The sequence below is a fragment of the Benincasa hispida genome, chromosome 10 (assembly GCF_027475165.1).
Source record: "Benincasa hispida cultivar pf3 chromosome 10, pf3_genome.v1.1, whole genome shotgun sequence".
Taxonomy (NCBI): Eukaryota; Viridiplantae; Streptophyta; class Magnoliopsida; order Cucurbitales; family Cucurbitaceae; genus Benincasa; species Benincasa hispida.
The window spans coordinates 17,290,191-17,315,952 of record NC_143487.1 but is presented as its reverse complement, the minus strand read 5'-3'; the positions used below and the strand labels follow the sequence as shown (position 1 = coordinate 17,315,952).

Here is a 25,762-nt window from a genome sequence, read left to right as displayed (position 1 = left end):
AGAAATTGTGCTCTTAACTTAATTATTTGAGTGTTTCGACTTGATAACAAGCACACGTGTGACCATCTGCTGGATGTATTTATTAATACCATAAAATATTTAAATGGTCCACTTGGTAGGTTAATAGGTCCACATATATCACCATGAATTCGTTCTAAAAATGCACGTGATTAATCCTTATTTTAGTTGGTGATGGTCTACTTATCAATTTTCCTTGAGAGCAAGCATCACATGATGATGCATTAGATTAAAGAATCTTCTGGCTCTTCATTGGGTGTCAATTTGAATTCTCAACAATTCAATAATTCTTTTCATCATTATAAACCCTTGATGATCTAATCTATTATGCTAAATTGTAAATATGTCTAGATTCATAAACTTCAAGTTCATTATTGTATATGTTTCAATTACTTGTATATGAGTATGATATAATCCAAACGATAAAGTAGGCAACTCTTCTAGTATATGTTTTCATATGAGACAGTAGATATGGTATAAACATACTCTATATTATTCTTTCTTTCAGTCTCAATATGATAACCATTGCAGCGTATATCTTTAAAACCAGTAGATTTCTCTTTGATTGACTAGAGAACAACACGTTATCAATTGTAAATTTTGTTCCTCTAGGCAAAATAATATTTTCTTTTTCAAACCTATTAGGTTTCCAGACCCTGATTGACTTTTGCTTCCAGCATTGGCAGTTAGGAAAAGTATTTTCTACTTGCAAGTATTGTATTTGTAGTAGCACTGTTTGCCAAACATAATTTTTTTTTTTACTCATTTTTTAGTCAGTTAACATATGAAAATGATCTAGGTTTCTTCATTAAAAGTAAATAATTACAATAAGGAAAATAACATTTGGAATATACAAAGGTCAACATCTACTAAGAGAAGAAAAAAATGGAGATGAATAAAAAAACAACATTAAGTCTAGATATTTTCAAAGTCAAAGGAAATACTTGATGTTCCATCAATTATGCCGATTTTCTCTTCAGAAGATAGGTTTCCAGACCCTGATATTGTATTGACTTTTGCTTCCAGCATTGGTAATTTGGAAAAGTATTTTTCACTTGCAAGTATTGTATTTGTAGTTGCACTGTTTGCCAGACATAAATTTTTTTTACTCATTTTTTAGTCAGCTAACATATGAAAATGATCCAGGTTTCTTCATTAAAAGTAAATAATTACAATAAGGAAAATAACATTTGGAATATACAAAGGTCAACATCTACTAAGAGAAGAAAAAAAATGGAGATGAATAAAAAAAACAACATTAAGTCTAGATATTTTCAAAGTCAAAGGAAATACTTGATGTTCCATCAATTATGCCGATTTTCTCTTCAGAAGATTCAATGAAGTCAATCACATCCAAATTTTTCATATGGGATGGGTCAAATATGTAATTATTCTAATATGCAAAATTTTCTTCTACATTTTTCTCTTTTTTCCTTCAGGAAGACTTGATAGAGATCAACTAAGTGTTTTGACATACGACAGGTACGTGACCAATGCCCAGTCATTCCATATCAAAAGCATTTATTTTTAGCACTTTTTGAACTCTTATCTTGTGGAGTTTTTTATTTGTGATCATCATTTTATGTGGTTCTTTTGAAATTTGAATGATTAGAACGATCATCACAAAAATAATAATTATTTTTTTCTTTACCACGGTCATGACCTTGACCACGATTATTATTAAAATTCACAGCATTTACTTCAAGGAATGTCGATGTTTCAGTCGGTCGAGATTCAGATTTTTCATCCCCGATTATTAAAATTTACAACATTTACTTCACAAAATGTTGTTGCTCTAGTTGGTTGAGATTCATATATATATATATATATATATATATATTATCAATAACTCGTTATTTCATTTAGTCACGAGAATACATCAGATGAGTGCATAATACTCTTAAAATATTTCTCTCGATATTGCTACTACAGGACCATATCCGAAATGTAGACAAATGTCTTCTCGAACATATTGATTTAAAATTTTGGAGCCTCAAGTGCATCCATTTACGATGAGCTTTAGGAAGAAAATTTGTTTTTTGATGATCACATTTTTGGCATCCAGATGTATTTTGGCACCAAGCACTAATGACAAATAATTATTACTATAAATATCCAATGTTACAAATTCTAATTTTATAATATTTTCATAGTAACACTATCACAAAATTTTATATTTATATTAGAAATTTAATATATATCAAATATGTAAAACAACATTTAATTTATTAACTATAACGAAGAGAGAAAATCCGACATACCTTTAGGACCTATCTTTAGCGGGGAGCTTGTGCTGATAACGTATTATGAACTTATGGGAATACGAATACCAATAAAATATAATATTAAAATAAATATAATATAATAAAATAATAAAATAAATATATATTAAAATAAATTAAATATAATATATAAATAAGCAAAATATAAAATAAGAAATTTCGCTGAATTCTCTAGTTTCTCCAATTTTCATGAACTTTGCCCAATGTGTGTATCTTCCAAAACCCATCAAATGTCACTATTTATAGGCAATTTGGCAAGTAGGAGGTGGATTACATAGACACTAATAATGTGTAATGTTGAGACACATAAACAATACTTTGGAAAACGACACCATGACACATTGTCAATAGACACTAAGCATGAGCATCTATTATCATAATATTTATAATACATCTTTGTTTTTTCTTTATTCGGTTTGTCTATTGTTTGGCCATGTTTTTTTTTTATATAAATTTTAGGCTAAATTTTATTATATATATATATATATATATATATATTAAATAGTATTCTAAATTTTATTTTTATTTTAAAATTGGATCATAATTCAAGTTTATATCTAATAGATGAAAATACAACAAATAAATTGAGAGGAAATAAGCATACACTAAAAATGAAATCGAACAATCTAATACACCTAATATTGAAAGTAGATTATATTTATAATAAGGTTTTGTGGTCACTAGAATCCTACAATTATGCAAAGCGTAGTATTTCTTTTAGTACAATAATTTAAAGTTGGGAGATTCAAATCTCCGATCCCATAGTCTAGAGTATATAGAGTATATACCTTATATAACCATATACTTACAATGGCTACAACCTCATAGTTTCAATAACACAATAAAATTGATTATTTTATAATTTGTACTTTAGTCACTCTCTCAATAGCCAACCATTTAGTTGGTTGATAACAAACTCATTTGACATCAATCATCGTTCACGCGAATATATTTTCTAAATCTCCTTCATAACTTATTTAATCTGAATCAATGATGCTTGGTTGCAATTGAGTCGCTTCATGACTATTAATTTGCTTGACATCAATAGTGGCAAAACACACCGAGTCCAAAAACGATGAGATTTTCCTCTTCACTTCAGTGATCTATTAGCGGTATAAGGTTTGTGATGCTAGAAGTATTTTTTAGGTTTAAATCATCCTTGAACATTGAATAATATTCTATTTTGATTTATAAACTTTTAACATTTAAGTCCTTAAACTTTGAATATTGTTTTATTTTGATTTCTAAACTTTTTAAAATGTTTGTTTTAATCCTTGAACTTTTAAGAAATGCTTATAAGAAATGCTTATTTTGGTCCCTGATATATTAAGATTTTGTTAACTTTTTAACAAATGGCAAAGTGTTTTGTATTTTTGGATGATTAGACTACCAAATAACTGAGCGACACTAAAAAAATCTAGAGTTTTAATTTTGAATAAGATAGCAAGCGGGAGAATTTAAAAGACATTTTTCGTTCAAAACTTTGGTTGTTCAGTATTTTAGTGTGTTCATTATTAGCATTTTATTTCACCTTCATCTTACTCAATACATTTAGAGCTTAGTCATCCAAAAATAAAAGTTCACTTACATTTTTGTTGAAGAGTTAACATAATTTTAATAGTAAAAACTAAAATAAACACTTTTTAAAATGAATGTTTTTTTAAAGTTTAAAGACCAAAATAGAATAAGATTCAAAGTTTTGAGGACTAAAATAAGATTTAAACCTATTTTTTAATTAAAAAAACATAAAGCTACAAAATAATCATTTTTTAAAATATGTCTTTTTAAAAAATCATTTTTAAACTGTAGTTAACGTGAAAGCGCAGCCATATCGCTTTTATTGTATTTTCTTCATTTTTCATTTTTCTTTTTAATAAACGCAGCCATCTTTAAATTAAACCCATGTTGTATTAATAATGAAAGATATAAAACATGTCTCACACAAAAAGACCTAACGTTTTGTTTTTTTTTTTGTTTTTTTTTTTAATAATTAATTTACATCTTTCATATTATATTCTATTTTTATAAACATCAAGGAGGATTTATAATTTTATTAATCAAATTTATAAACTTTTATAAACAAATTTATTTGGACTCTCCATTAGACTTTTCGTCGAAATTTGTTTATACATTAATTTAATTTTTTTATTCTCCTAATTAGAATATGAAAAAGTCTTGATGCAATGATGGTTTAACAACCTTAATAAATAGTTTAAATTGATTCCGACCATTTAAGAATTTAATAAAAAAAATTATTATCATGTATTTGGAATATATTTTCAAATATTTAATTTAAAAAATAAATCATTTTAAAAAGAATTAGAGTGTTTGACAACCACTCAAAATGGCTTTTAAAGTATATTTTCAACCATTTAAATAAAAATAAGTCTTTTTTAAAAAAAAAATTTGTTCTCAAGTGAATCCAAACCTTATAAAAATTTTGAGTTTAAATGGATATCATTATTAATTTGGATGGGTAGCAACTCAAAGTCTATGGGTAAAATATTAATGGTTGAATTGAGAACCTTTCGAAGACGAATATATCCTGCCGGACAGTGGCGGAGCTGGGGTTCCTCCGGCTGCACCAGCGGCGGCGTCCCTTACCTCCGACAATTGATAGTGGGCTGAAAGTTGGCTGCAAATGTGATGTAACACTTTAATAATAATTAATAATTTAATTCCAAACCTTGGATCTAGTGATTTTTATGGTAAAAATAGCCCATTCAATTATTCAATGAAAAATAATTGACTTCTGAGTTCTGGCTCCTAACATTACAAAATTGCAATTATCTACGCTCTCTGGTCTAAAATGAATCACACATTAGAAACGTGGAAAAATTATTTCAAATGATAAAACTATTGAAAATATTTATAAGATATAATAAAATTGTGTCTATCAACATCTATCATTAATAGTTCTAAAATTTTGCTATATTTTATAAATATTTTGATTTATTTTTTTATATTTAAAAAGAACCCTTAGAAACGTCTAATTTAAACCCAAAATAGAAATGTTAGACATGTTTGGAATTATTAAGGCTCTGTTCGGTAATTATTTTGTTTTTTTTTCTTTGAAAATTAAGGTTATAAACACTACTTCTACCTCCAAATTTATTCCTTTATTATATCTACATTTCACCAATGGTTTAAAAAACCAAGCTACATTTTGAGAACTAAAAAAATAGTTTTCAAGAAGTTGTTTTTGTTTTTGTAATTTTACTAAGAATTTAACCACTATATTTAAGAAAGATACAAACTATTATAAAAAATGTAAATGAAATAGGCTTGATTTTCAAAACAAAAAACGAAATGGTTACCAAACGGGACCTAAATAATGATAACACTAATTAAGTTTGCAAGTTTGATATGTTTTTTTCTATAACATTCTCAACTGATGAAGGATCATTTTAGATTGACAAGAGAAAAATATTTTTCAAAAAAAATATATATTTTTTAATTTTTTTTTTGATAAAAACTTTTTAAAATAAACTTTAAAAAGTATTTCAAAAACTATTTTAAATAATTGTCAAAATACTTCAATTTTTGTCAAGATAACTCATTTTCAAACTTAAACACTCTAGAAATTAAATCACGTCTAACCTAAGACATAGTTATTGTTTTTAAGAAGTGTTTACGTTAAAGATTTGAACTTTAGTTTGTCCTAAAAATTTGTTATATTTGGAGTTCTTTGGACAAAGTCTGGAGAGCTCAAAAACACATCAAACTCATTTTTTCCTGGCACATCTTTCTAAATCTAAATGGGCATTTGGGTCAAATAATAAAATTGTGAAGTTTGAGAAAATGTTAAATTATAGGGTCCATAACTTTTTAGAAGAAACACGAAGTGGAGTTCACAACTCAACTTCTCCTAATTTTTTAAGCCAAACATCCCATAAATTCTTTAAATACGCGCATGTTTCTTAATTTTAAACTTTTAAGCTCTTCATTTAAACTTTAAAATTTACATTTTTATACTTCGTTAAACTCATGTCCCAAATGCTCTTTAAAACCTTAGATGTCATTTGATAACCATATAACTCCTATTTGATGACTGTTTAATTTTTTTGAAAATTGTGCTTGTTTCACACAATTTCTTGATTTATGATTTTCATATTTTATATATAAACACGAATTCTAGCTAAATTACAAATATTAATACTAATAATAAATAAATAAATAAAATCCAAAATTTAAAATTTTGTTTAAAATTTGAAAACACTCCTAAAATATAGGCAACAAAATATACTAATTAATAGGTGAAAATGATGTTTATATATTTATTTTTTTAAAAAAATAAAATGATTACCAAACTGACCTTTAGTTTTTTTTTTTTTAAGCTCATAAACATTATTCTTAGCATAAATTTGTATATTCTTAAAAAAAAGTGAAAATCGTAATTAAAAATTTGGAAAGAAAACAATAATACATTTATGGATAATAAAACAAAATTTATCTTGTTCTCACTAAAAAATGCAGTTTACATATGAGTTTTGAGTGACTTTGTTCTCTTCTTGAGGAACATGACAGAAGCGCGTGACATCTTGGTTTTTTCGCAACTTTAGAATCTTCTCAAAGTTTTTGCTTGATTTGAAAATAAATCTTTCTCGATAATTTTTTTTTTTTAAAAAAAAAAATTATGAGTTTCTCTAGTAATTTATTTTTGCCTGAAAAAGAGTTTTGAGTGGTAATTAATTTGCCTTTTTTTCAGCACATGGCAATTAATTTTCTAGCTATATGTTAAAATCCCTTCTAATTAATATTTTGATTAAAAAAGTTAAATACTAGCACGATATACTCATCACATAAGTTTTGGTCGAGTCGAGAAAATAGTTAGACAAATTAATAGATATCCCAATCAACAATTAAAAATGACTTATTTCAATAAAAAAAAAAGGGTTAAAATTTGTTATTAAACAAGAGCAACAAGAACAAACTAGAGAGAAAATAAAACTAAGGAATAAATGTATTATGTATTCTATTGTACATTTTAAAAGCCTCAATGACTATTATTGATAGAGAATACAAGATATGAAAAGATAAAAATATCGAGAAGATAATAGAAAAGATATTTTGAGATTTATAATATGTGGACTTCTATACATAATTCAAATAGGGATTTTTACATAAGAAGCCTATATTTAGTCATATATTTTCATAAATGTCTTTAATTTTTTTTTTCAAAAAAGTCTTTTAGTGTTATTTTTGGACAGTTTTATCATTTTTTATATTTATTTATATTCGTTATATATATATATATATATATCTTATTTTCGAAGCTACTTTAGTGATAGAGAGAGAAAATACATTTATTATAAAGAGAGAAAATGTATTTAATATAGTTTTTCTCATTTATCTATTAGAGAGAGAAAATGTATTTATTTTAATTTTTTCTATTTTTCAATTTGAAAAAAAATACATTTGATGAAATTTTATTTTCTATTTACGTTAGTTTTCACATATCAATTTATTGATTTTTTTAACGGATTAATGATTATTTTAAATATACTTTTGAATATTTTGACGAATTTATGATTATTTTAAATATACCTTAGAACATTTTATTAGGTATTTGATAATATTCTAACCAACATATGAAATATACTACCGTTTATAAATTAGAGATTAACTCAATGCTTAACATAAATCATAGTATAAACCAGACTGAATGGATAAACACTAAAGCAACTCAAAGACTATAACTAAAATTAGTTTTTTACGCACTTTAAAAAAAAAATCCAAAATAAAGATAGCTCAATTGACATAAATATTGTATTATCGATTGAGGTGAGACATTCGATTGTCCCTCTAAACATATAGTCAAAAATAAAACAAAATAAAAAATTTGAAGCTAATAACTAAATTGAGCAGAGCTCAACTACCATAAAACTCATACGATAGACCTCCATTTAGAGGTTCATTCCTCTACCCTAATACCATTTTGGTTACTGTATTTTGAAATTTGTTCAATTTTAGTCCTCATTCTTTTAAATGTTAAATAAGATTCATAGTCCATACTGTTACTTCATTGTGGTTTATATATATATATATATAAGCTCTATATCTTATCAATTAGCAATTTCACCATAAATCTAGATAACATATTCACATTGTGCTTGCACATTATTCTTATCATTTAACCAATTTCAATAAAATTAAACTTCAAAAAAGTTAAATTTACAATTTATTGAAATCACTATGACTAAAATTGTTCAGGTCCAAAAGTACATGGACCAAAATGTTATTTTAACTAGTTCAACATTTGCAAGAGTGATAATCAAACTATCGACTTTTAAAATGGTAATTGATTTTATTTATGTGACTATGAGGAGGTACGGAAAAATTAAAAGGATATTGTCATTTTAGAAACTATTTAGGAAAATATTGTTGTTTTCAAACTATTTGTAAAAATATTATTTTTTTTTTAAATAAGTCGAGAGTTGAAAATTCGACCTAGATAGGTTGAATTTTGAACCCTCGACCTTCCTTTCACTTGTACGTCGAACTTTGAACCCTCGACCTTGCCTTCCTAACATTATTATTGAGTCTGTTTAATTATCATTCCGGAGACCTTCCTCTATCAAAAGATCGTATTTCTAAATTTTCATAAGGTCCCAATGGAATTCCTTCCAAAGCTTATTGAATAACTTTTATGGATTCTGTTATCTCAGCAAGTCTGACTAAATAACGAGTTAATGAATCTCCTTCTTTTTGCCACTGAACTTCCCAATCAAATTCAAGAGCGAGAGCGAGACGAGATTTTGATAGAGAGCGAGAATACCGTACAAATTTCCCTCTTTTTTTCCTTTTTAATTATTACACATTCCACCTTCTTCTTTCTAATCTTTTTTTTTTTTTTTTAATTTTTCATTTTATAAAAACAATTTCTAAAAACATTTTATTATTTTACTTAAACTCTAAAAAGAATAAATTAAAAAATAATAATAACTCATAAAAATAAAAAAATGTAGATTAAATATCTCATTTATATAAAAATAATTACAAAAATCAATGTGTCCCACAAGGCGGACGTCGTCGATTTCGAGCTGGTTGTCGTCGTCGACTTCGAACTTGAGGTTGCTCGGGTTCTTCTTGATGTTGCTCTGGTACCTCTACAGGCGCTTCATAATATAAATATTCATTATGCTCTCCACGACCCCGACCATGTCCATGCACGTATGAAGACGAAGAACCAGCCTCTGAGTCATAATGTCCTGAACCAAATGTTGACATCATCTTCATCGAACTAACATAATTAGTTTGACTCTGCGTCTGCGTCATAGGGGCAACTCTTCCACATTATGTGCAACCTCATCAAACTCATCCTCTTCCCGAACAGGTCCTCTACGTCAGGAGCTGGTGGAGGAACAATAGGTATATCGTACATATAATGAATTTCCTCCATATAGCTTTGGTTGTCACTACATATAGCAAGAACCTGGTTCGGATCATTCGCAACCTCATGGAGTCTACTGTTGTTCGATCTCTGTGGATTATAAAACAATTAGACAATATTTAAAATAAATTTAAATTAAAAAATAGATAATATTCATTCATTTACCAGATGACCCACAGCTGCTCCCAGACGAGTGACGTAGCGCCTTGTGATATTATTATACCAATGAATATATTCTGGAGTGACATCTGTGTCAAACTGTTCAAGAGAAATCCCCACTGCAATAAACCTTGCACGATAGTGCCATCGCACTATTAAATGTGCAACTTTTTCGGACCAATCTCCAGTCCTTAGATCAATGTCATGCAGTTCGGGTTCAGTATTACAAGGCGATGGGACATCCTGCTGAAAACCGAATTGTCTCATCGCCGTATCAGAAAGATGCCACTTACCAATGTGAAAACATATGAAAGGACTCATCGTCCACCATATGTTTTGACCATTCGTACAAAAAATAGGCAAAGTATGCACAATAATTTTGTACGGCTCCCAAATAACCTGAAACACAAAATATTATATTAGAGAATATTAAAGACAAATACAATAAAAATGTGAATAAAATAATCAATTAGGTTTAGTGTAATGTACCTGTTCAGGTTGAAGCAGATCAAACATGTATCTATACTGTCTTGTTGCTTTGCATAGTTGTCTATACAACCATGCCAAGCATGCTCCACCCCACGAATATCGCCCCGCATCATGGAGGTTAGCTAACAGTGGCAGGAACATCAAGTGAACAAAATGACTTGATTTATCTGAAAACAGACTTCCACCCATCATCTGTAGTATATATGCTCGTGCATATCTTATGACGGTTTTCTCGTCTGCATTATCTGTGAGCTCACGAAATTGTGTTCCTAACCATATTAAACTTAACCTCGATCCTTTAATCTTGTCGACAAGTGAGGTCGCACCGAGGTACAATTGACAAACTTCTAACTAGTCATCATACATCACTCTGGTGACCGGCTTACCGTCAACAGGTAACCCCAACAACATTTCTATATCTTGTAGAGTGATAGTGCACTCTCCAACAGACATATGGAATGTATGTGTCTCAGGTCTCCATCTCTCGACCAAGGCTGTGATCAGATGCTAGTCCAACTGAATAAATCCTGCCTCTCGATGTCTGCAAGATATTTCTCCAGTAATACGATCTCGCCATACAACATATGATCGATGAATGGGCTGGCCGTACAAAACATCGGGATCAACAGGTCCTGGGTTTATCTTGACGCTTCAATGCATCCCTTATTTCTGCTCTTCTTTTCTCAAAATAGTTCACGCATTTGAAGAATGTTATATGAGCAAGAGCATTTATAGGCAATATTCGAGCTCCTTTGAGAACTCCATTTATGCACTCTGATAGATTTGTCGTTATCCACCCATATCTGAATCCTCCATCATGTGCTTGAGTCCATTGCTCTAAACTAATGTTGTAAAAAAAACTTAGACAGCTCCAATTTATTCCTTTGATATCTTCAATTGCTTTGTTGAACTTTTGAATTTGAAACTGATACCCGACACGATAAACATAAACCGACACCCAAAAAGTTCACGTTATCACAATGAGATGGATTGGATAGAACCAGCCACTCGACAGCGATGTGGATTTTGTAACCAGTTAGGACATAATCGAAGAAAGTGTCATTCGTTACTAAGACGGGCTCCAAATAGTTAGGGATTGAATAATAAATAATTTTTTTTTATTATATATTCATTTTATTGTATGTTCAATTTTTTTATTATAATTTATTGTATATTCAATTTTTTTTTATAATAATCTACTATATATTCAATTTTTTTTTGTAATCAATAAAGTTTTACATTATAATAATCTAATATATTCAATTTATAGTATAATAATCTAATATATTCAATTTATTGTCTAATGATTATTCAATTATAGTATAATAATCTAATATATTCAATTTGTTGTCTAATGATTATTCAATTATAGTATAATAATCTAATATATTCAATTTATTGTCTAATGATTATTCAATTATAGTATAATAATCTAATATATTCAATTTATTGTCTAATGATTATTCAATTATAGTATAATAATCTAATATATTCAATTATAGTCTAATGATTATTCAATTATAGTATGATTATTAGCTCTTTTTTCTCTTTTTTTATATATATTTCTATGGAAAGTTCAAATAAAGTGAAGACTCTCGCTCTCTCCTAAGATCTCGCTCTCTCAATCTCGCTCTCTCCTAAGATCTCGCTCTCTCACTCTCGCTCTCTCTCGCTCTCTCCTAAGATCTCGCTCTCTCACTCTCGCTCTCTCCTAAGATCTCGCTCTCTCTGTTATTGTTGTTATTTTTCCATTAATGATTACTAGCTTTCATTTCTTCTGGAACAATCACAAACACTTTTTTGATTATGGATCTACTACCAGAAACTCAATGCGTAATCTTAGCATTCAATGTGTATTCCTGAATAATCTCATTTTTCAATTATTCAACCATTTCATTTTACCAAGTTCAATGTTAGTCAGATTAGTCAATATAAACTAAATCTCGCTCTCTCCAACATCTCGCTCTCTCCTAAAATCTCGCTTTGAATCTCGCTCTCTCTTAAAATCTCGTTCAACATCTCGCTCTCTCCTACTATCTCGCTTTGAATCTCGCTCTCTCCTTAATCTGCTTCAGCCCACTTATCTCCTTAATCGCTTTGAAGTTTCGACATGTGTGTAACCTTCGACAACCTAATATACAAAATTTTGTTCGTAGACAAAGCTAATTCGGAATTGTCTTTCATTCCAAGGCATAACTTGTATCCATGCACTTCATATTCGCCTGGAGTTCGCTCCCAGAAATATAGCCATCCCCACCCTCTCACGTCAATCCCACAAGCTTCCGTCCAATTCGAAATGATAACAAAATGCATAGGTTGTTAGAAGCAGCTCGAGTACACAGATACATATAGTATACCATCTCATTACTTTATTTCCTCTATGAGGGAAAAAGAAAAGTAATAAACATGCAATCTCGAGGGTAGATGTGTGTCGAAAGTTCAACCTTCGACAACCTAAGCGAGATTCGCGAGATTTCCCTTGTCGAGGGTTGAAGTTTCGACTTATGTATTGTTTCCAAGTTTTTCTTTGTTTGTCGAATTCTCAACGTTCGACCTCCATATTAGTCGAGTTTTCAACGTTCAACCTCTAGCCTCGAATTCCCAAAACAACAATATTTCTCTAATAAGTTTCAAAACAACAATATTTCTCTAATAAGTTTTGAAAACAACAATATTAATATTAAAGGTCCGATGGTAAGTAGCCAATTTTTTATACTATTTTTTTGGGTTAAAAGTACAATTACTTCAAACAATACTCAAATTGTTCGTTTCACCACTTTTTTTTTCTAACAATATGTGGGATAAAAAAATTAAACATTTGATCTCAAATTTGATAATACAACACTTAATGTCAGTTGAGTACGTCAATTTTTAGCGCTCCTATATTTTAGTTGGAGTAAAAGATATAAGATAGAATTTTTAGCAATTATGTCAAGAGCATTGATTATCATGTACCACCTCCCGTAAGGTCCAAAATTCAATCTCGTCTCCATATTTTTTTCTAAAGAAACCTATCAACTATATAAAATCAACCTTTTTAATACGAGTAATTAAACTATCAACCTCTAGAATGATAATTGACTTCATTTTCCAAAATAGATGATAATAAGCGATCAACTTTTATTTTTTTTACTTCTAAGAAAAAACTCAATCTCTTTAAAGTTAAACAATGCTATTCGATTGGTCGAATTAATTAATTTGAATATAATTCAATGTAGGGACTTATCCCCTCTTATATTTTTGTTCATCTTAAATAAAATTGTAGCAATTATGAATGGTTAAATTGTAAACGTAATTTTGATTTGGAGAAAGTTAAAACTTAATCAATATAATTTATAATTAAAATATAGTAGTAAATAGATAATTTTAGAAAGAAAAAAAAAACTATACTTTTAGTCCTTAAATTTTGAAGAATATGAATGTGATTTTCAAGTTTTTAAAATGTATTTTTTTAGTCCTCGAGTTTTCAAGAATAGATATATTTATTCCATAAATTTTCAATATGTAACTTTTTAGTTTTCTAATTTTTAAAAATATGTTTAAAAGATCCATAAAATAAAATTTATTATTATTTTAGATTTAAAATCAATTTTTTAAAAAATTATCTATTCTCTCTGGAATCATTTTTCTAATTCAAAATATAATATAATCATTTAAAATAATAATAATAATAAATTATATCATGGACAAGTCTATTTTAAAAAAGCTTCAATACTAAATGGTAAAGAAAGGACAAATATCCATTTGTACTCATGAATTTTGGAGTTTGTATAAATTTAAACCATAAACTAATAATTGTGTCAATTTAAATCTTAAGATTTAGAGTTGTATCAATTTACACCCGAAAACTATTAATTGTATCAATTAAAACCTCTAATTTTCATAAGTTTATCAATTTAAATCTTAAAATTTCATAAATATAATAAGTGTATCCAAATAAAACATAATAGGGGTTTAAATTGACACACATGTGAAAGTTCAAGATTTAAATTGATATAATTATGAGTTGGAGTTTAGATTGACACACTTATGAAAGTTCATGTTTAGATTGATATTTGCTCTTCTTAAAAATGTGAGAACTAAAAAGTTACGATCTAATTCGGTAATATTTTGTTTTTTGTTTTGGGTTTTTGAAAACTAAGCCTCTTTCTTCCCTATTTCTTGCAATATCAAAATTTTAGGCAAATTCAAAAAACAAAAACAAGTTTTTAAAAATTACCATTTTTTTTGTTTTCAAAATTTGACTTGATTTTTTAAATTATTGATAAAAAATAAATAACAAAAGAAGAAATTTAGAAATAAAATTAATGTCTATATGCTTAATTTTAAAAAACAAAAACAAAAAATTAAGATCATGTTTGATAACCATTTTATTTTTTATTTTTAGTTTTTAAAAATTAAACATATTTCCTCCTAATTTTAAGATCATTTGCATATTTATTAAATATTATGGTTGAATACTTAGTTAAATTTAAAAAAATAAAAATTAAATTTTAAAAAACTACTTTCTTGAAAATTTAAAAAATTTGGTGGTAAGAATAGTGTTTATAAATTTATTTTTTTTTATAAAAAAATCAAATAATTATTACACCGAGATTTAAAAAAAAAAAAAAAAAAGGTAATTTCTCCATAAATTTATAACTCCGATTTTCTCACCTTAATCAATTCCGCCGCATTGAAGTTTCTTCCCCAAATCCCTTGAACTTTTCACCGACTTTAGGTTAAATGATCATTCTCAATCGTCAAATTTTCTCGTCATCATCCCTAAAAGTCTTATCTCATTCCAGATTTAATCATACAGTATGGTACAATACACATCAAAATTTTGCCCTAAATTGCGAAAAGATGGATTCGATTTGGATATCCAAAGACTCCGTAACGCATTATATTCTTCGTTCTCATCGCACCGTGTTTCTGGTTGTAATGACTCCAAATTTTTGGTATGAGATCGGAATTTAGGAGACTGTAAAAGAAAATGAAATGATTATGATATATGAATCTGACCTTTTGTATTTTGACTCTTTGTGTTGAATTATGGCTTTCGTTTGAAGGGACCACGCTTCGAAATTAATGCTTCTTCGAAATTTTCCCCTTTCTCTTGAGCGAGTTTTGCTTCGTGGATCTCAAGATGCTTCTTCGCCTTCTATGCTTTCACAAAAGGAAATTTGAACTTCAACTCGACTTTCAACCCGTTTTGGATTTTTGGACTTCAATGTATCCATACTCTGTTTACAGCTGTATTTTCTTTTTCAAGATAGAATATGTGTGAAGTGGGGTGGGGTGGAGTGGAGGGCATATGTGAGGTTGATATTATATTTATATCCATAGAATTTTTTTGGGTGTTTGGAACATTGAGTTAGTTAGGATAGTCGACGGGTTTCTACTAGAAGGAGGTTATAATAGTTTGAAATGTCCTATAATAGCCCAATCTACAGACTTGGTAGTCCAAATACCCCTTTCTACTTTTTAGGAAAAAACTAATTTATAACCTACACTTAATTTAAAAACTATTCCAAATTGAAATACCATTTTAGTCCATATTATTTTTGAAAAAGAGTGAATCCCACTACAAGGATGTTATAATAGTTTGAAATGTCATATAATAGCCCCATCTACCAAGTTCACGTTGGTGGTCCAAATACCTCATTTCTACTTTTTCGGAAAAATACTAATTTATAACCTAAACTTAATTTAAAAACTATTCCAAATTGAAATACCATTTTAGTCCATATTATTTTTGAAAAAGAGTGAATCACAATAATACCACAAGCTATAAAAAAGCTATTGAGTAAAGATAAATAGACAGGTAAGAGAGGTGCACACAGAGATTTGTTAACCTAGTTCAATGAAATCGCACCCACGTCTGGGATGTTTTTCGCTTAGGTGAAAATAAATCCACTAGAATGTAACTTAGTTTTTACAACATACACTTCAACTAAGATTACATAAAGCCAGTTTACTCATATCTGAATACTAGCGAGCAAGTTAGACTTCTCCTAACACTAATACTGCTTATGATGAGTATGCAAATTTAGGCTTTCCCTAAATCTAATGCCACAACAACGACTTCACCTCCTTTTCACCTGCTAGTTGAAGGAATGCTCAACTAGGACTCTACCACAATAAAACTATTTGGTTAGCCCAAGCTTCAAAGAATGTCACACCCCTTCTCATATTACCTTTATAATCTGGAAAGAGATGTGACGGTAGAAGTTACTAGCCCTACTGCTAGCACTTACCACCTAAGCCTTCTAACCTAAACACCAACCTGTTAAACATTATTAATGTACGCATACAACATACCTCCATAAGGTTCTACATAAGTTTATATAATCACATGCAAACAGTCATGACACAACATCTACAGGTAAAATATTTACACATGGGCCCAAACATCACTAACAAAGTTATAGTCCCTCTCAAAACATGTGTACATAGGTAGACCATCAACCTAAGTTCTTCTTGACAAGCCGGGCCTTTCAGTGGCAAGCAACAACAGGATCAACCTTGAGGAATCTGACCACTACCTGGAAAAGGAAAACATAGAAAATCTGTGAGCTAATAGCCCAGTGAGTGACTATAGAATCATATTACACCATGCATTACATCACTATGAATATGTAAATATACTGATGGGCATCTCAAGCAACTTCCTCTAAACATAAACATTGATACCTACTCTTAAACATCATTATTCTCTAGTTGAGAACGAGCATACATTGCTCTAGCTCCCAACGTCTGTTACCGGCCAAGAGACCCATAATTCGGCCTCCCTTTGCTGGTATATGGCCTAGGAGACCCATACTTCGACCTTTCATTTAGAACTACCTACGTGCACGTGGAGTTTACTAAATACCATCAACACCTTAGGTACTTCCTGGATACTTTCCATACCTTTAGTATCCGATTTACTAAGAACATGTCATGCTTTTTACACAAAGACTCATTCCATTATAGCCTTCCTCCAGAATGCATGCTTCAACATAGGAACTTAACTTTTGTAATGAATTCACAACATACCTTGGCATGTGTTAAACCATATACAAGCTGGGGAAGATACGCTATGCTATTCATTAAACATTTGTTGCTTGAGGAAGTATAAATTCATCATCAACATCACTGTAACTTACATGGTCTTTCATGCATAAGTATTGCAAGAATTAAGTTCATTTTAGTCATTCACAGCTTATCGGGGCTCTTAACGGTTTATATGCCTCTCCTAGCTCTTCTTGGCCTGAAAGAACATAATTCCCGATTAGATTCCTTAGAATTCTCAGCAAAATGCCTCAGATAATTTGTTTACTAATGAAACTTTTATCAACAAAATCAGTATTACTAGCGAGATGATCATCATGAGCGAGATCACCCTCATGAGCGAGATCATCTTTATGAGCGAGATTTACCATTTCCAGCGAGATTTCCGTCCTTAGCGAGATCCACCTCTCGCTCTCGCTCTCTCTCACGAGCTGCCTGCTTAATCTTCCTAAGCAGCTGCTTGTTTACGCACAAATTTCCTATTTTAATTTAAAAAATTCATAACTCAAAATCCAAGACTCTTTTTAAGAAAATTCCTTCTAAAAACTTGTTTAGAATTGAATTAACTTTCTTACCTTAAAATATCAGCCGAAAATTCCTTGTAGTTTGGCCTGGAGCTTCCAATCTTCACCTCGAGCCCTGATTAATCCGAGAATCTGCCCCTTCTGCAAATTCTTCACTTTTTGTTCTTTTCCTTCTGAGATCTTTCTCCAGAAAAAGAACCTCAAAAACTAGATTCTTTCAGCTTTCAAATGGCATCGATCTCACTTAATTTTCTCATGTCATTTGCCAAAACCGAGCTTCTGAAGTTTCGCTTTCATTTATTCTTCCTGCCACCTCCCGTGTTCAATGATCAAACCGCCACCTCATCCCGCACTTAGCGTTTCCGGCCAATTCCAATCAGTGAGCTCCTTCAATTAATTTGTTTTTCCTTCCCTTCCTTCATAACCCCTGTAAGTAACCATGAATCTCCACTTAGCAAATAATTAATATAACCTTCCTTTGACTAAACATGCGTATATAGGAAACTTAGAGTTCGGGGGTTTACAAAGAACCACCATGCTTATTACTCTGATTAAGCAGCAACACCGAACACATGAAATCCTTCTAAATTACAATCAATCAGTCCACACTAACAAGAATACAACTTACCCTAAAACCACACCGAAAGCACAAATAAAAGCAAGCCTCAAAAGGCAAGAAAGCCACCAACGACAACAAAACCAAACAAGGAAAAGACCACCTCAAAAAATTTGCCACCAATAAGGAAAGAATGCCTATACCAAGTTAGAGACAAAATATCCAAAAAATAAAAGAAAATATTATCAGCCAACCAACATATAACAAGCTTTTCCTTTGGCATAAGATTTTCTTTTATTGACAAACCAACCAAACACACCAAGATGAGAGAAACAAAAACACATCAATTTATATAATTAAAAAGATTTCAAGATACAACCTGAGTAGCAACAACAATCAAAAAGAGAAGAGAATAAGAACAACAAAAAACCAGAATAATCACCAAAACAACCAATAATAACCAACCATCAATCATTTCCCCCTTTTACCAAGAAGAAAACCAATCAGACGACGGAGGTTAAGAAGATGAAGCATCATCAGATCGTGGAAGCGACACACTTAAAAGATGGACCAACACATGAATTTTAACCCAACGATCAGTCAAATCATGAATAACAATGCTTAAGGTACGAGACTCAGAAGCTAGAATGTGAAATATGCGAATCCCAAGCTCAGTAGGAATCAATAACCCACCTTTCGGAACCTGCAAATCCTCAATGAGAGGAATGTCAAAACTCTTGGGGGATGGATATTATGCACAATGTCAGGGAAATGATAACCCTGAAAGTTCTTGTAACTGAGATTAAGAAACTTGGGAGTAGGGCCTAGAGCATCACTGGGACCAAGAATGGTAGGGCATTGAGACAGCAAGATGCTAGAGAATAAAAATAGTAAACAAATAGGCAGCTTTATCGCAAAGGAGTCAACATGACGAAGAAGTTGATTATAAGCAAACACCCCAAAATAAAAAGTAAACAAAGTTCCAATATGATACAGTAGATTGACCAGGGAAGGAGAATGACTGGACCATGAGTCGAAGGATACCAATTAACAATACTAATTCAAAACAAAATAGCATATTTCACACTGATTATGGAGGCAGATATTTGACCAGATGAAGGCCACTCAGACCGAGTACCACTTGCAAGCTCACCAATAAGATCCTCAGTGAAGGGATGAGGCTTACAAAGAGGAGGGAAATCATCACGCCCTAGATAAGCATTAATAACAACAAGAGAAACAGTGAAACAAGTGCCTCTAATATGGAACTTTTGATAATCATGAGAACTAAGATCGTTGAACTTAGAACGTAGATTGACAATGAAATCCCTCATCAAATGAGGATAAAAGGGACCTAGATCCACAACAGTTTTGAAAAGCTCAACACGTTGAAGTAGGTCCATGATTTCCAAATAGGACTTGGTCTGGTCAAACAATACCATCTCATCAGCAATATGTCGCTGCACCACATACTTCCACCACAGAAAATTGTTCTCGATGGGAAAGGATATCCCATCAATAGGCACAGAAGGAACATTGGAGGAATTTTGTTATGACCAATTCTTGTGCGAGGCTTGTTCTTGACAAAGGAAATGTCTTCTTCACTGCTATAGACAGAAATCTGCATAGAAAGGTCAGAATCAGAGTCAGACCTTTTCTTCTTAGGGGAGTTTTTTTAGAGCGAGTGCGAGAAGAGAGCCTACAATCAACAAGCACATTCATGGAGGCTTCCTTCTTCAACTTGCCCAACTGGGCAATAGAAGTATTATCATCAGAGGAAACTGACACAGTCTCTTCGGAGAAACTCAAGCCAGAAACAGAATACCACCATTAGAATCAACAAAATGAGAGGAAGCCATAGTCTAATCACTTGTGCAGGGAGCAGAAGTAACCAGAGAAGACCTCACAAGACTATACTTGGAACGAACAACAAAATCCTCCATGTTAAGAAGAATGTTAGTAACATCTGGGATACCATCAGAGACATTCTCAACATTAGCTGAAGAAATCACATGAGCAGAACAAAAAAAAACATTATCATGAACAACATCATCAGCAAGATCAATATCAATAACATTAGTAGTGTTAGTCGCATTGGGAACAACAATAGAAACAATAATAGATGTAGGCCCAACAGTACAAGGAAAGAGGAACATCAGATTCAAAATCAAAAGAATGAGAGATAGAGGGAACTATTGCACCCTTTTCAGCAGTAGAGGTACTCAACAGATTCTGGACTTTAGTAGAGCTTACGAGAGGCTTAGTTGCGTCATCGTCAGCATTCTTCACAATAGAGTCATCCCACAGAACCATAGAAAGAGGGTGAATGACAAAGGGCTCTGACTGACTGTAATCACTTATATGAAAAAAGGGTTGGACAATATACACATCTTTAATAGACTCCCTTAAACTCTGGGATGAGATATTAGAGGGAGAAAAGTCCAAGTGAGATAGCTTGAAGGAGGATTATTAAATGAAAGCATCGAGAGTGTCTACCCTAGCCCGCGAAACATTCAGATTGACATGCCGTCTTTAGTTAGTTTTTTGCTCCAAACCATTCTCTTGCTAGAAGTATGAGTACTACTCTGAGTGTTCACCATGAGGAATAACAACACTTGAGGAAGAAATATAGGGAGATAGTTGAACTCAACGTGATTGAAGAAATAGGGTAAAAACCAACACCACAACCGTTTGAGGATTGAACCGCTAGTGGAAAGGGAAAAAATTGAATTTAAAGAGTAAACCGCATTAAATGAAATAAGGTAAGAATTAATTATCAGCTGGTGAATTTGAATTTTAGCCCAAATCTATCTACTTACCAAAATAGTAATTAATTGCTATAAATCAATTTGGCACAAGAGCAACACACAGGGATTCAAATTGATAAGCATCCAACTGTTTGGTGAAGATGTCCACAATTTGTTTGGCAGTACTGACATGTTCAAGAGATATAACCTTAGACTCGACAAGTTCTCTAATGAAGTGGTGTTTGATATCGATGTGCTTAGTCCTGCTATGCCGAACAGGATTTTTAGAAATGTTGATAGCACTAATGTTGTCATAAAACAAGGCCATGACATCCTGAGTAACATTATACTCTTGAAGCATCTGTTTCATCCATAAGAGTTAGGTGCAGCTACTACCAGCAGCTATATATTCAGCTTCGACAGTTGATAAGAAAACATAGTTCTGCTTCTTACTGAACCAATATATGAGATTGTTTCCTAGGAAGAAGCATCATCTAGAGGTGTTTTGTTTTGTTTTTTTTTTTATCTTCTGAATTTTTAGCCTAGTCAACATCGCAGTATCCTATGAGAACTTCATTAGAATCAAAGGAATAAAGAAGACCATAGTATACTATCCCACTGATTATTTGAAAATCTGTTTAACACTTGTCAGATGACTTGTCTTTGGATTAGACTGATATCTAACATAAATGCCCACAACATAAGCAATGTCAGGATAACTAGTTGTCAGATAAAGAAGACGTCCAATCATGCTTCTATATAATCTTTCATTAATATTTGCAACATCAAGGTGTTTGGTAAGTTTTGCATGAGTTGGGGTTGGAGTGCATTTGAGATTTTCCTTTTCAAGACCAAACTTTTGAAGCATATTTCTAACATACTTACTTTGGGATATAAATATCCCATCAGGGAGTTGTTTAACTTGAAGACCAAGAAAATATATTAGCTTTCCACCATGCTCATTTCGAATTCAACTTTCATCTGATCAACAAACTGATTTACAAGAGGCTGTGGCGATCTCCCAAATACAATATCATCAACATATACCTTGGTGATTAAAAAATCTCCTCCTGTTCTTTTTACGAACAGGGTTTTATCAGAACTGCCTCTAGCATATCCTTTTTGTAACAAGGATTTTGTTAATCTTTCATACCAAGCCCTTGGGGCTTGGTTTAAACCATACAAGACTTTTTGAAGTTTGAACACATGTTGAGGACATGACGGGTATGTAAACCCCTTTGGTTGTTCAATATAAACCTCTTCATTCAGCATACCATTCAAAAAGGCGCTTTTAACATCCATCTGATACAATTTAAATTTGAGCAGACAAGATACTCCAAGAAATAGACGAATAGCCTCCAACCGAGCCATAGGGGCAAAGATCTCATTAATTAAACACCTTCCACCTGAGAGTATCCTTGAGCAACAAGCCGAGCCTTATTGCAAGTAACAGTTCCATGTTCATCGGATTCATTTTTTAAGATCCATTTTATTCCAATAACATTTGCATTTTGTAGACGAAGAATTAATTCCCATAACTCATTTCATTGAAACTGACTTAACTCATCGTGCATAGCATTCGTCCAAAAGTCGTCTTTTAGAGCCTCATTGACGGTATTTGGCTCGATAGGAAAGGTGAAACAAACGTTCTCAATCAGTTTGAGATAGTCCACTTTCTCCTTTTTGCGAGTACGAACACCTGTATTTAATTCACCAATTATGTTACTGAGAGGATGATTCTTTTGAGCATGATTGGATATAGGAAACTCCTCGTTCTCAATATCCACGGGTTCATAATTATCACTTCACACACATTGTTGCATGATGGAATGGGAGAACTAATGTTATTGGCATCAGAAACAACATAAAGAGTATTGCTATGTTCTTCATCATCTTTTTAGGGATGCTCAGTATTTTGCAAGTCATCAATTACTACATTGATGGATTCCATAACATTTTGAGTGCGCTTGTTAAAGACACGATAAGCATGACTGTTAGACGAGTACCCGAGAAAGATACCTTAATTAGCTTTGGTATCCCATTTCTTTATAGAATCTCGATCTGTGAGAATATAGTAGGTACTTCCAAACACATGAAAATACTTAACATCTAGCTTGTGACATTTCCAAATTTCATAGTTTGTGCTTAGAGTCTCGGTCTGAATAGAGATTTAGTTATGAATATGATAAGTTGTATTCGAGGCTTCAACCCAAAAGTGCAGAGGCACATATCTTGCATGAAACATAGTCCTTGCCATTTATTAAAGGATATGATTCTTCCTTAAAACAACACTATTGAGGGTGTTGGGGTTGATGCCCTAAATCTCGTGGGTTCTGTAGTTTGTAATTGTAATATACAAACATTTTATTTATTTAATAAAATACAAGATGTTTTATTCAATATTTAGTACATTAACCAACAAACCAATAAACGAACATCCAAGGTTATCATCTATAGCTTAAACATGTATGTAGAGACATATAGGTGGATCATGTTTAAGTGATAATTCAAATGATCTGTAGTAGATGGATAAGGTTGGGTACCTTATCATGGTGACACTACGAATATGACCTGCTTTGTAGATGTTGCAATTGTTGTAAAGTGCTACAAATGATATAATCCTAATTATTCATGTAAAGACATGTGAATGGGGGTATTCTATACAAAGGAGTTTGTATAAGACCGAACCATGAAATGACTAGTCTCATTATATAACACCGTTCATAATAGACTTACATTTCACTAGGATGACCATAGGTGATATGACCTGAATCCTACGTGAGTCGTGAACTTCTGCCTATGAAGGCAATCCTATGATTTCTATGGGTGAGATGGCCAGATCGCCGACTCAATAAGCCTACCATTTTGGGGATTCGTCTGATTAGGGAGCTGGGAACATAGCTACACAAGACAAAATTCACTCATTCCTTAATGTTTGGGTAAGTAGATAAATTGCTCCCTTAAAGGCTGATTCCGAGACTTAAACAATGTGGCTCACATCCTCTTTTGGCCCGAGAGGGGTTTAATCATAGTTGGACTATGACTTATTATTCATTAGAGGGATTGGTAGTACTTAAGAAGTTAGATGTAGATGTAACTACAAGGGAAAAACGGTAATTTTGGCCTAAAAGTACTTACGAACAATTTGTGAAGGGTTATCGCACCATTGATTAGTTATATCCAATGGACACAGAAATGTATCTATAGTGCGAAGAGTGCAGCTGTCGATCTTTAGTGGAGTGACCAACAGTTAATAGATGTTGGGTAATTTAATTAAAGAGTTTAATTAATTATTTAAGTACCATTGGAGCTTCAATCTACAGGTCTATACGATCCCATCTGTAGCTCAATAGAGATTATTGAGAATTAATTTTGGATTAATTTAAATTGTCCAAATTAATTGAGAAAATTAATTATATGTGATATAATTAAATTAATTATATATGTGATATAATTAATATAATGTATTTGATACATTGTAATATAAAGTTTATTTGAGAGGAAATAAATATTTTAATATGATTCAAATATTAATTATATGGATTGGATTCATATAATTAAATTTAGTATAGATGTGATTTACATTAAATACCACAAATTAATGAGAGAAATTAAACTATAGGTTATATTGTATTTGATATAATATAAAACTATGGGGCTGTTTGGGGGTACAACATGAGATGGTATATCCCCACATCCTATATCATCTCAGTGTTTGGAGGCCCGTTATCCTATCTCACCGATTTTAATTGTTTGTGAGCTCATTTTCGGAACGTGTTTCATATCTCATTGTCATTTTCTTTCTATGTATCATAAATCATCTCAGTGCTTGAACATACTCGATCATACTCGATCAGAACTCCTCAGATATCAGAACTCTCCATACATCAAAACTCCCTATATCCTATATCATCTCAGCATCCCAAACAGCCCCTATGGGTTATGTGTTATATATGATATAACATATAGTTATATATATTTATAATAAGTTAGTTATTATACGTACATACGTACATACGTACATACGTACGTACGTACGACGTATGTATGTATGTATGTATGTATGTATGTATGTATGTATGTATGTATGTATGTATGTATGTATGTATGTTTATGGGCTGTTTTTAAATATAGAAAAATAAACCAAAATATTACAAAATATGGCAAAATTTTAGAAATATTAATGATAGACGCTGATAGACACTGATAGACTTCTATCAGTATCTTTCAGTGATAATGATAGACACTAATAGAAGTCTATCAATTCTATCAACATTTATCATTGATAATTCGAAAAATTTGCTATATCTTGTAAATATTTTCAACAGTTTTACCATTTGAAATAATTTGTCTATATTTATTTATTTAAATTTAAATTAATTTAATTTAATTTTAATTTTAATTTTAAATTTAAAGGGATGGAAATAACTTCCCTCCCCTTAATTCTCACTGGATCCCACGTAGAGAGGGAAAGTGGGCTGGAGATTTTTTTTTTTCACACAGATATTTTTTTCAGTTTTCGATCTTCTTCCTCACAGAGAAGAAACGATCGTAAAAAC

At 31.2% G+C, this 25,762-nt stretch overlaps 1 protein-coding gene and 1 long non-coding RNA gene across 2 annotated transcripts; both read right to left on the bottom strand.

The window, feature by feature from the left end:
- Window positions 1–9,279: 9,279 nt before the first annotated feature.
- LOC150033146 (serine/threonine-protein phosphatase 7 long form homolog) lies at window positions 9,280–11,503 on the bottom strand. Its single transcript, XM_090306169.1, has 3 exons — window positions 10,342–11,503; window positions 9,859–10,251; window positions 9,280–9,783 (listed from the first exon to the last, which is right to left on the bottom strand). The coding sequence occupies exons 1-3, from the start codon at window positions 10,531–10,533 to the stop codon at window positions 9,553–9,555; spliced, it is 816 nt and encodes a 271-aa protein (XP_090162295.1). The 5' UTR covers window positions 10,534–11,503; the 3' UTR covers window positions 9,280–9,552.
- A 3,598-nt stretch (window positions 11,504–15,101) lies between these two features.
- Window positions 15,102–15,738, bottom strand: LOC150033145 (uncharacterized). The gene is made up of 2 exons (XR_016524049.1): window positions 15,346–15,738; window positions 15,102–15,255 (listed from the first exon to the last, which is right to left on the bottom strand). It is a non-coding gene; the product is annotated as an uncharacterized LOC150033145 (long non-coding RNA).
- Between the last annotated feature and the right edge of the window lie 10,024 nt (window positions 15,739–25,762).